Below are 12,168 nucleotides of genomic sequence, written 5' to 3'. Positions count from 1 at the left end.
GCTGATGGGCCTTCTCAGGACTGCTTTGCTGATGCCTCCTGAAGTAAAGTTCCTCCAAGCCTCTGCTAGTGGCTAACTGAGAAAGGACAGGGAACTGCTTCCCTTCGTTTTTTCTTGTTTACTAGAAACCAGAGCCTTCAGCCAGGAAGCTCTTAGTCCTGCTTGTACTGGGAACACATGCCCCAGGCATGGCGCTCCCTGCCCCTGAAGCTGGGGAGAAGCAGCACGATGAGTCAGGGGGAAGGCCTGCTATGTGCATGGTGTAGCAGGTGAGGATCTCGGGCTCTCCTCTCCACAGACACATCTTTGGGTCCCAGCTTTAGGGAGGAAGAATAAGCTCTGCACTATTCCTTTGCTATTGCCTTGCGGTAAGCAGTATCATTTCCCCCTTTTCCAAAACTCCAGCTTCAAACTTTGGAGAAAGTCAAAATCTGATCTTGGTGAAACGCTGTATTCCTTTCTGCCTGCATCCGAGACAAAACCCTTGGATTCTATCCTTCACTGATCCCCAGGGACTCTTCCTCAAAGCTGCAACACCTCTGGTAGAGGTAATGGAGCCCCTGACACCACCCAACTACTCTGCGGGCAGTAGTTACTAAAAAATACTAGAATAGGTGTCTCAGTTTCCCATTTTGAAGTTCAAGGATATGGTTATGTCTTGTTCCTCTTAAAGACAGAAGTAAAAGCCTAATCTCCCAATGCATACCTACTGGTACTCTGCCGTTGCCCTAGTGTGTGCCCGCTGACTTGGAAGTATGGAAGGAATTTGTATAATACGATCACGCATTCAGAATCTGAAAAAAAACCCTGAGTTATAACGACGACTCATTTTTCTCAAATGAGAGAGACTCATTTCGCAAACGCTTTGTATTTATTATCTCAGCAAGAATTCAAGACATACATGCATGGGGCATACAGCAAAGCATCTGGCCCATATCCAGAGTAGGCCTTAAGAAAAACAAAATCATGTTGATACAGTCATATAGCAGATCCTTTGCAGAAGTAACAAAAGGAATCCTAGGGAGGACATCAGCAAGCGCTTGCTTATATACTGGCACTGATCGCTTAGATCTAGGTCTCTTTCCCGAGCTCCCGGTGAATGCTGGCGCTCTTGACAATGCTCAGAGAAACATTAAAAAAGTTTCATAAAAAGCAAAGAGTCTTTGCAGATCTAGACAGAAGAATACTGTGCTAATACTTAACTCAGATATCCCCATGACAATGAATTATGGGGATGCTTTTTTTTCATAACAATCGTGTGTGCTACAGCCTGAAGAATTGGGCAGGCTCTATGAAGCCCGCACCTTGTTTCCTATTGAATTTCGAAGCAGCATACATTGAGCAGAACACTTTTATTCGAACACATTTCAGCTACTAATGCAAATGGTAATGATGAATTTTCCTGAGAGTCCCAGGCAGGCACAGTCATTGTTTAGTGTCCATAATGAAGACTCCAAGATTCCACCAAGCCCAGGACATACAGCGGCAGCCCTTCTATTGAAGACAGGGTTGCCTTTGACGAACAGCTTTGCCAACTTGCACGCGGCACTAGCCTGGGAGCTGGCGTTTGGCCTAGCAAAAACTCTGCATTTACTTTTTAATACCTGAAAAACTGACCTCTGTCCATATCAGCAAAACACGTTACTTTGCAGTACTAAGACGAATAACAACTACTCTTGAAACACGTTCTCACTGGAAAGGTATTAGCTGACTTAGAAGAGGAGGGAACCATGCATGTGGCTCAAGCCAATGGCAAAGCTCCCAATAACGCCACTGGGATGGGGTTAAATCCTCCGTGTAGAAAGCAGGCAAAGTCAGTCAGCTTCTGCTTAGTGAAATCAGTGATAACAAGTAACAGCCATATACAGTTGGTTGTGACCATTTTGCAAAGGCAAAGTCAGGAGAGCTAACTGAAAAATTCATTATAAATACAAACAAGAATTCACTACAAAGCAGGAAAAAATGCAGTTTGAACAGACCCAGAATTCAGAAAGTGCAACTATACAGCCTTACATGATGCAAATGTACTTACATACAAGGTTAGTTAAGAGAAGGAACACTGACCGTTGACCTAAGAGGTAGCTACAAACATGATCAGCTTCAGCCATTTTCTTGCTAGCTTGCACCCATGAAAAAATACTGTTTAGGATCATGTCCAACATGAGTTGACTAGCAGAGTTAGTTTGCCTTGATGGCGATCAAGGTGTGCTTAATTCAGCTCCTCTGAAGCCAGCCAAGGGTAATAACCCTTCAGTGAGATAGCCATAATGCATCACAATCCACTGGACGTGCTGCAGTGGCTTCATCATTCTGAAACCAAAATGAGGTTACCATGAAATGAAATGGAAATAAAGTACAAGGGAAGAACCTTCACTTGTAAGTATCATTAAACATTCAGAAATCCAAGGCTACTTTCCTGTACTGACTGTAACATTCAATTTTATTGATATTATTTCTTCAAAGAGAGGTAGTAACTTTCTTTGAATAAATAACATTCTCAAGAAAACTTGAGATTCAGCTTAGATTCAACTTTAAGATCTACTTCTATTGAAGAGTTATTTTGTTACTTATAAAGACACAGCAGTATTGTACTGTTCTCAAGAAATTCTTTGTAATATTGAAAGAATCCTTCCACCACACACACCTCAATATCTGTATTTGTGTAATATATATTCATTCATATATATGTCTTATATAATGCTATACTAAAGTATGCTCCCCTCTCTGATGCATGATATATTTCATTATCAGAAAACATTATGCTTTCTTCTAGTTAATATAATGTATTTTTATGTCATGTTTTGAACATATTTTCATACCACATTTTGAGCCTAAACAAGTAGCATTCAATTAATAGGTCTGTGAAATACTCATGTCATACACATGGGGTGCACATATTTATATTTTTTATATATATAATATATATACACAAATACATACATTATATATAATATAGACTAGAACTATGCAACATCGTGTTAATTCATAGAATTGTAATTTTTAGTCCACAAAGCAACATCCTGTAACAAATAACCTTTCAATAAAGACAGTGGTTTAATTAACAAATGAAATAATCCCACCACCAGATTCCTGTCCAGCAGAATCCATGCTTTAGAAAACAAAAGCAGTCAGAAATCAAGCAACTGGCTTTTGCCTTGTGATATACGACCCCATGTTCCAAGACAATGACTTTATTTGTCTTCTTCTCAAAGGTGGTCCAAGCTCTGCGGTGAAACGTAGCTGTGGGACACGAGGACCAGAGGGCAACTGGGGAAACCAGGCTCCTGGAAGTCTTCCCAGACCAGCCTGAAGGGCAAGTTCTGTCTTGCCCCAAGTCTCCCCATCGCGAGGCGAGGGGCTCTGCCCATTGCTATCTTTTTTTTCCCACCTGGCATTTATACGCCAATATTGCTGCAACATTCCTCAAAGAAATCATGTTGCGACAGCCATCCGTCAGCAGCTACAGGCAGTAAAACACAACGCAAAGAGCTTTCTTCATCTCCCAGTGTCAGTGAAGTCTCTTGTTCCAAATCCACAAAGCCGAGGTCTTCCCTTTCTTTTCAGCACACCGTGTCCGAGGGGAGCTCACGTTTCCGGGCAGAATAGCTTCGTGAGCAGGTTCAGGATCTTCTGCCGCAGGTCCCACTTGTCGCCTATCCTGCGCAGCTGCAGGGCGCACTCCGCCACCACCTCCCGCTCTGCAGGGCACACGCACGGCCGTCAGCCCCCCGCACAGCCGCCTGCCCGCCCGTGTTTGTTTTTAATTTTAATGACATCTTGGCAATATTGTAATTTTTTTTTTCATTTTCTCAATATTAAACACCCCCCCCACTCCACCCCACCCCACTACGAGCAGCGGCTGTACCCCCACCGCGTTCACACGGGCGGCCGCAGCCGCATCCTGCCGCCCGCGGCGCGGCGGGCGCTGCGCCCGCCCCGGCTACTGGAGCCGGAGGGAGCAGCGGCCCGGGCGGAGAAGCCTCCGTCCGCGCCCCCCCCCCCCCCCCCCATCCCGCTCCCTTCGCCCTGCGGTACCTGCGGGAGCGGCGGGCGGCGCAGCCTTGCGCAGGGTTCTGCCGGGCATCATCGCGGCGGCTGGGCACGGCACGGCACGGCGCGGCGGCGGCAACAGAATGCGGGCGGGCGGGGCGGAGCGCGGCCCTAAGAGCGGCGGGGCTTTTCCCGCGCCGTGACGTGGGGAAGCGCGCGGGAATCCCCCCCCCCCCCCCCCTGCCCCGCCACCGGGCGGGCAGGCAGGCGGCGACATGCCGCAGCGCGCCCCGGGCGGCGGGGGGCCGGGGCGGGGGCGGGGGCCGGGCCCCGGGGACAGCGGCTCCCCTGCGGGATGAAAAGGAATGGCGGGATGGGGTGTGCTGGAACGGGAGGAGATGGAGGGATGGGGCGCGCTTGGGGGAGAAAAGGTGGAGGGATGTGCTGTGCTTAGGTAAGAGGAGATGGAGGCGTGCGATGGGCTTGTGGTGGGCCAGGAGAGGTGGAGGGATAGGGTTTGCATCCTCTGGGCATGAAAAGCTGGAGGGGTGGGGTGGGCTTGCGCTAGGCAAGGAGAGATGGGAGGGTGGTCTGTGCTTGTGGTGGTGGTCCAGGAGAGATGGACAGGGTTGTGCTTGTGCTGAGGAAGAAGAGGTGGAGGGATGGGGTGTGCTTGTGGTGGGCACGAAGACATGGAGGGATGGGTTTGTCTTAACCAGGAGATGCTTCTGACACAGTGCTGTGTTACTATTCAAGGTGGTGGTGACCTTGTCCTCGAACAAGCCATAGGGAAACAAGCTGGCCCGTATCATGTGCCATTTCCGACTTACGGCTGCCCTCCTCCTGCTCGATCCTCCCTGTGGCAGCACGGTGCCTGCACGGCGTGTCGCTGGCTGACACGCACCGGGACATGCTTACCTGCACTTGCGGTAATTTTAGATGACGTTTTTTACAAGAAACAAGAGCTGGAATTATAAAGTCGCCCTCATGACTTTGTGATTGTTGCACAGTGTTGGGAGAGCTGCCAGTGATACGTGAGACACTCATCTGCCTCCTGTCTCTTGGAGAGTTGATACTTGGTGCAGTGACACATAGGATGGACTTTTGTTTTTAGGGGGAAATGAAAACAGTTTGACATAAAGAAAGCACAGATGGCCCAGACATAACAAAGAACTGATTTGTGGTGAAAGCCAGTAAATGCCCACTTCTCCCATCAAAACACAGCTTCAGGAAGGAAAAGATGTCGCAGTGTAATACAGACCCACAAGGGGCTGTCGAGAAGCTCTTTTCTGTAGGATAGGAGCCTCTGAAGTCAAGTGTCTAGAAATGTTGATGACTTTGAAGTCTGTTAGAGGAGGAAACGTTCACCAGCTCAGCTCAGAAACCCTTTCCCCTGCATATTTCCTGGAAGTGATGACACACCTGAAACAGGGCTGGGATTTCTCTCCCTGCGGAGGAAACCTCAGCCCCGTTGGCGCCTGGCAGAAGGCAGCGGGCACAGTGGTGCTGCAGGGCTGGCATGTGGCAGAGGCAGTGGTGCAGGCTCACGGACAGGGCATTTCTTAGGGAGAGATGTTTGAACGAAGGCTACGGGCTGGATGCGGCTTTTGCATGGCCGTTCCCAAGATGGTGGCTGGACGCTGGCTCAAGCGGCATCCCGCAGTGCACTCTGCCAGGTTGTGACCTGGTGTCAGAGCAGCTTAAGTTGGCCACGGAGGAGTTTCTGATGTTTTTGAGAAGGTATTGCCTTCATCTCTTGTCTTTTGGTGTATAACCTATATGCCTGTCCTGGTTTCGTTTGGGATAGAGTTAATTTTCTTCCTGGTAGCTGGCACAGTGCTGTGGTTTGGATTTAGGATGAGAACAATGTTGGTAACACACCGATGTTTTAGTTGTTGCTAAGCAGTGCTTACACTAGTCCAGGACTTTTCAGTTTCCCATGCTCTACCGACTGAGAAGGCTGGAGGTGCACAAGAAGCTGGGAGGGGGCACAGCCAGGACAGCTGACCCAAACTGGCCAGAGGGACATTCCATGCCATGGGACGTCATGCTCAGTACATAACCTGGGGGAAAGCTGGCTGGGGGGGGCCGCTGCTCGGGGACTGGCTGGGCATCGGTCGGCGGGTGGTGAGCAATTGCATTGTGCATCACTTGCTTTGTATATTATTATTCTTATTCTTAGGATTTTATTCTATTTCAATTATTAAACTGTTTTTATCTCAACCCACGAGTTTTCTCACTTTCACTCTTCTGATTCTCTCCCCCGTCCCACCAGGGGCGGGGGAGTGAGCGAGCGGCTGTGTGGTGCTCAGCTGCCAACTGAGGTTAAACCACGACAATGCCATATAGGCTTATTTGCTTGACTTGATGTGTTTAGGGTCTTTTCAGCTGTGTGAACACCCCTGTTTGTAACCCAGCCCCGTTCAGGGAGAGCTGCCTTTTGATTGCATCATTCCTGTTACATAAGAAACTGTTTCTTCGAAACAAGTCTGTTGGGTTTTCGATGGTGGGAAGGCAGGTGAACAGCTGAGGAGCGTGTCAGGCTGCGTGACGTGTCGTCCCTCACAGTGGAGGTGCTGTCATCTGCAGCATGTGATGGTCAGGGCTGCATCTCACGGCCATAGCCTAACGGCTGCTCCATAAATCACGGCAGCCCCTCCAGGACACTGGCACGGGGGGCCGGGGTGCTTACCGAGAGCCCCGCGTGCCCCCAGTGCTCTCAGCGCTCAGCGGTCCCAAATGCAGGGGAAGTGCTCACGAACTCAGGCCATGGGGAAGGGGGACACACCGGTCCCTTGTGCTGCTGGGCACATGCGTGTTATTTTGCTCATTTATTTTGCTCGTTTAGGCAGAGTCAGGGATGACGTGGGGCTTGTTCTTCTTTGTGAATTCAGAGACAGATCTAATACTTCGGCAAATTATTTAAATGACTGTTCCTCCAGTGAGGCCAAAAACAAATGAACCTCGATCCTGTCCTGCTTAACAACACTTCCTCACCCAAAGGGGGGTGATCTTTAAAGGCAACTTCACCCTATATCTCTGCAGCAACACAAAGAGATGGGCCCTTCTTTCAGGCATATGTGGGAGAGGAGATGCTTTCTTACCAGGGCAGCTGGGCACAAACCAGTGGGATAGTAGAGTCACAGGCATTCATTTATTTTCTTTATTTTATTTTAAAATAGTGGTAGGGTAATAAGAACAGTGGGGGACTTTAGTGTACAAAACAGGTTAATAGACCCGCCTGTAAACCAGAGTATCTGAAGTGCTCACCTCCCCCATTGCTGCAGTCAGAGCCATGTACCTGAGTGCAGTGGTGTAAGGCAGGAAGCCCCACTGTTTAGAGGGGAGCTGACTTGTACCAGCTCCGGATCTGGCCCACCTCCCCGCAGGGTTTTACTGATGTGTGAGGGCCTTACTGCTCTGTGACAAATCATAGTCCGTTACGGCGGGAGCAGCACACGGCGGGGCCGCTGCCAATTATAGGATTGCACAACAGGGGCAGAGCAAAAAAAAGTCCATTGTGGTTTCAAGCCACCAGTGAGCTCTGACGTTTTTTTGTTTCAGTTCCCTTAAATAAAATGGTGTCGCTGTGGGAAGTACAGGCCTCTGGGAAGCTGTTCTACCAGAGCAGCCACAAGAGCTGTTTCTTGCCATGGCTCCACTGAGCAGGACCACGGGTCCCCAGGTGGGCGCAGCCACGGCAGGGAGCAGAGCAGCAGCCCAAGGAGCACAAGCCCCTTGGAGCAGCCTTCCAGTTTATTTCTGTTTAACACCATTTAAAGTTAGCACAATTACACAGCTGAGAAGAGAGAATCATCTTGAGATAACATGCCCAGGGCTTTGCCAGTGTCTGGGCGATGCGGTCTAACCAGGAGCATGTTACTGAAAGCCAACACGTGATGGACTCTCAGTATGAATAACACCAGCGGGCAGGATTGCTGAAAGGAAATCGAATGTTGCAGAAACGAAATCAGGAGTAGGAGAGACAGGAAACTAGCTGTTTTTCCTCTGAACTCAGTTATTTGTGCTGAATCAGCTTCAAGCTGTTTCTGTGCCTCCCTGTAAGATCTTAAATAAATCTCTGGTACTGCTTCGTTATGGGAGTTCATCTTCTCATCTTCCCAAGGCTGTCTGCTGTTGACAGCTCTTGTGTTAACCGAGAAGCTGTTTGTTTCTCCCTCTCCCTTTTCCCGTTTCTGCAGACCGCAGAGTCGGCGGTTCTCGTTGATCCTCGTGGGTTCCAGTACCCGAGCAGGAAACTCGGCTCTATTGTCAGGAGCACAAACCAAAGGTCATTTCGGGAAAGCGCAGCTGGGTGCGGCCACGCTGAGCGAGGGTGATGATGGCCTCAGCAGGCTTTTTTTTTTTTTCCATTTCTTAAATCATCCTAACTCTCCTGTTTGCTCTTCTCTGGCAACTTTCCTCCAGGGATCTCTCTCACCATTACAAGTAAAGCTTCATAAATCCTCAAGCCTTAAGCATTAATCTCAACCTCACTTTTCAAGGAAATGGCTTTGTTCTGTGTTAGTGATTTTCTGGTGGCAACTGCAGCAAAGCTTTGGCCTCCTGCAGCTGCTGCTGTGCTGGTGACACCTCCACTATGGTGAAGGAAGAGGTTAATGCAGATTTAAATAGTTAAGTGAAATACTCCAGCTAATTCGACTTTGAGTTGCTGGTGTGATCTAGCACCAGACAGGAAAGGAAACTAAGAAGACCTGCCTGTCCGCTGCTCTGATGTAACCCCCACTTGCACAGGTCTTATCTGCTGTTTAAATATTACCTAATGGCCCTACCACTAATTCTTAGACTCTCCTTAATGCTGTTCTCTCTCGCCTGCTTCCCTTGAAAGCTTAAACATATAATTTTCTTAGCAAAAGGTGAACTTGCATGACTTGTTCGTATATCGCAGTGCTCTGTGACTGGCGGAGGGGATGAACACACATCTTTTCCTCTGCGACCACCTGTGTGCCAAGCAGGTGGCATTAATTAATTACTTCTAAAATGCTTCTGAAAGATGACTCACATGTGCCTGATCCGGTGCCCACCAAAGCCAGTGTGGGCAAAGCAGTTTTCCTACTGAAAGCAGTAACAGTTGGTTGAAGATGGGGTTGGATAGCAGAGCCTCTTCATGATATAGCTGAAGTGGAAGTGAGTTTGTATCAACTGCATGCTCTTTAATCACAGAGTAACTGTGAGGAAACTTAGTTGACTGAATTTTCTTGGTCATAGGTTGTTATACAGGCAATTCTAAATTAGCCAGGGCAGATTATCTGGTGAAATGAATTTTCTGTGAAAGCAGAAAGCAAAGACGCTGCAGGTGGCTCCTTGTAAGGTCATTCCTGATTCAGCCTATTGGTAGTCACCAAAAAGCTTTCTAAAGAGCTAAAAAGGATGTAAGAGTGGGCAAAACTCGCTAGGTAGTTTGTTAAGTGGGTTTTAGCACTCATGAAGATGACAATATCCTCATAAAGACCACTCTTGGCAACTGCTATCCAGAAGAAGTAGGTATTAGTAAAGTAAATATTGCCGTTGATCACTGTTTATCAGGCTGGTGGAGTATTTGCTGAAGAGTTCTCCTCTGTGTGCGTAGGTGTCTTTGCAAACGCCAAGCATACTGTTAGCACAGCTGCATCATCACTGCTGGGTTTTTGCAGAAGTCCATCCTTGGATGGTGACTATGGTTATTTTCTGTCTTGCTATCTTTGTTGAGAATTTGAATGTGCTCCATTTCTGGAATTCTTCATTGCTTGCTGGTCTGCCAGATCTTTTTCAGGCTCTGGCTACGTCCTATTTCCCCTGTTCCCTACGCCTCCTCTGCACTTTGTCATAATTTTTGTGTATAGTCAATGCAGCAGGTGTGGGATTGAAAAAAAAATGGGAAATCCCATGTGTGAGACACTTGGCGCTTTCCTGGCATGCCGGTACCTTGCAGCTGAGCCAGCAATCTGGTAACCCATGCAGGGCTCATTATCAGTGACTTGCTGCAAATCACTGAAGTCTAATGGGGGAATTAAGGAATCCAAAGGAGCTTTGCTGGACACCGACATGGTGGCCTGGGATTCCTAGTCTGGCACCGAGCCAGTCCTCAGTGCTGCAGTGTCTCCTCTGTACTCTTCCAATGCTCTTCAGTTGCGACAGGAGCTATTTTGCATGGTTAGAAGATTTTCAGACTATACTGAATAATATTTTCTCTGTGCTGGGTTTTGGAAGTGCCTTGTTTGAGTAATCTCCAATTGGATAAAGAATCACTTAGTCCCCCTAAATCCCACAGAGCAGATTTAATTTAGGGCAAGATTGAGTTTAGCGAACAGATTGAACATTGGGCAAAAGGTGAACAGAATTAATAACAGAAAGCAGGACTGAACCAAGGTGGGACACAGTATCTTTTGTGAAGCCTTCTCCTTTGAAATTTTTAGGGGTTAACTGCTTTATTCCCTGTAAAGATTAGACTTCTACATTTGGAAAAGGCAGACAGTATGTTCAACATTGTAAGAAAGTAGAGGATCTCCTCTACAACTTGAATCGTCAGTGATTTGTATGAATAAGAAATTAGGTGTGTTTGGTTGGGAATCTTGGGGCCATGTCTTTGCTATAGCAAGGACATAATGAGAATATGATTTGAGTTTCATTTCAAAATGTCTGTTTAGGAAAAAAAGGCACAAAAGTATGAGACTATATTGTGGATCGATCATCACAGCCCAGACCTCAGGAGCTAGCAGGGAGTATGGGAGCAGGCTGTGACCTTACCCCACACATGCATACACACACTGCCAAAATATACACATTTTGGGGTGCTCTGGTGAGTACCAGCAGTCTCCAGTCACCAGAGCATCACTGGGGGAGGCTGGACCATTTCCATTTCAGGATCTGCATGCTGCATCGTGGCAGGGTGAAACCTGCTATATGCCCTACCTCTTTATACAAAGGGTCCCTATGCAGGCTGCGCTGGCTGAGAAGTGGGGCAGACTGAAACTGTGTGTTGGTGAAAGCTGGCAGGGTGGCCACAGACTGTGAAGGCAGAGGGACCATTTGACTCATCGCTAGACTGACAATGGAGTTGGTATGAGGCGGCTGACAGCATCCCATGTTGTGAGGTAGTTTCATTTTAAAGCTTTGCCTCTGATTGTGCTGAAATGAGTTCATTTCCTTTTCGGTTTTATTTTTCATACGCAGAAACATAAGGGAGGGAGGAGGGTGTGACTGCTGCTGCTTGTTCTAAATGGAAGAGAAAACGAAAAGCCTCCCTGGAAATGGAAAGTCCCCTACAGCTGCTCTGCAGATACACTGCAGGAGCTTTAGGCACGAAGGGCTGCAAGAAGAAATGTGTCAGTGGCAATGACCTTGCACGGAAACAGAAGGAGGCTTGTCCCTTCCTGCCAAAAAGTGCTCCCTTTGGGCTCTCAGTGCTTTCCCTATAGGTGTGAGCAGCTCGTAGAGAAGAGGAGGACATGCTGGAAGTGGTGGGACAGCGTGGTGAGGTGCAAATAGGAATGCCGTCGTCCCTGAGCACCCATCTATTACCATGCTGACCTAAGGGTTGGATCCATCAACTTCTTGACTGCAGGGGAGCCCTGCTATCGGGAGCAGCTCCATGTAGCACCACCAACTGCAGCTCATAATCCCCCCCTTTGCTAAATGAACACCACATTGGACATCCTGCTTTGTTTCCAGGTGACATCAGGGAAAGCAAAACCAGCACAGAGCTGGACGTGTCTGATGTCCACACTGGCTCTGAACATGGGGACAAGCTTTTCCCATGCATCCACAGTTATGTTCCGGGTGTCGCCCCTCCCCCCCAGCACACACACTTTTGGCCGTGGGTGTGCTGCTGTGGGGTGTTGGTTACTGGTGGGAGAGGGAAAGCTGCTCGGGTGACCTTTGGCATTAAGAGTGCAAACAAACAAGTCAGAAATAAGAAGTCTCTCTTCGTGGGTTAGGACACTGTGTTCTTCCTCACCAGAGATCTCTCTGCAGATGCACCAGCTGACTCCAAGGGGTATAAAGGAGAAGTAAATAGGGGAAACAGGAAAAAGGGGTTTGCACTTGACAACAACAAAGTATTTTTTGCACTTTACAACCTATTTCAATTCTCTGGGCTCCTGTGCTTTGGGAAGGTCCCGGTGTCAGGTCCTCCCTGCTTCCCTCATGGGTCTGGGTGCTGTGTGCATGCCCCATGTC

At 48.2% G+C, this 12,168-nt stretch overlaps 1 protein-coding gene across 1 annotated transcript; it reads right to left on the bottom strand.

The window, feature by feature from the left end:
* Nucleotides 1-3,497: 3,497 nt before the first annotated feature.
* LOC143173024 (phorbol-12-myristate-13-acetate-induced protein 1-like) lies at nt 3,498-4,091 on the bottom strand. Its single transcript, XM_076362981.1, has 2 exons — nt 4,036-4,091; nt 3,498-3,698 (listed from the first exon to the last, which is right to left on the bottom strand). Exons 1-2 carry the CDS (start codon nt 4,085-4,087, stop codon nt 3,586-3,588), a joined length of 165 nt encoding a protein of 54 aa, XP_076219096.1. The 5' UTR covers nt 4,088-4,091; the 3' UTR covers nt 3,498-3,585.
* Nucleotides 4,092-12,168: the final 8,077 nt, after the last annotated feature.

This window comes from Aptenodytes patagonicus, chromosome Z (genome assembly GCF_965638725.1).
Source record: "Aptenodytes patagonicus chromosome Z, bAptPat1.pri.cur, whole genome shotgun sequence".
Taxonomy (NCBI): domain Eukaryota; kingdom Metazoa; phylum Chordata; class Aves; order Sphenisciformes; family Spheniscidae; genus Aptenodytes; species Aptenodytes patagonicus.
This window is presented reverse-complemented; position numbering and strand designations above follow the sequence as displayed.

What these genes read in the sequence shown, in the direction of transcription:
- LOC143173024 (XM_076362981.1), bottom strand. Translation starts at nt 4,087, where the DNA reads ATGATGCCCGGCAGAACCCTGCGCAAGGCTGCGCCGCCCGCCGCTCCC. An exon ending in GCCGCCCGCCGCTCCCGCAG is followed by an intron (nt 3,699 to 4,035) that starts GTACCGCAGGGC and finishes TGTGCCCTGCAG; the next exon opens with AGCGGGAGGTGGTGGCGGAG.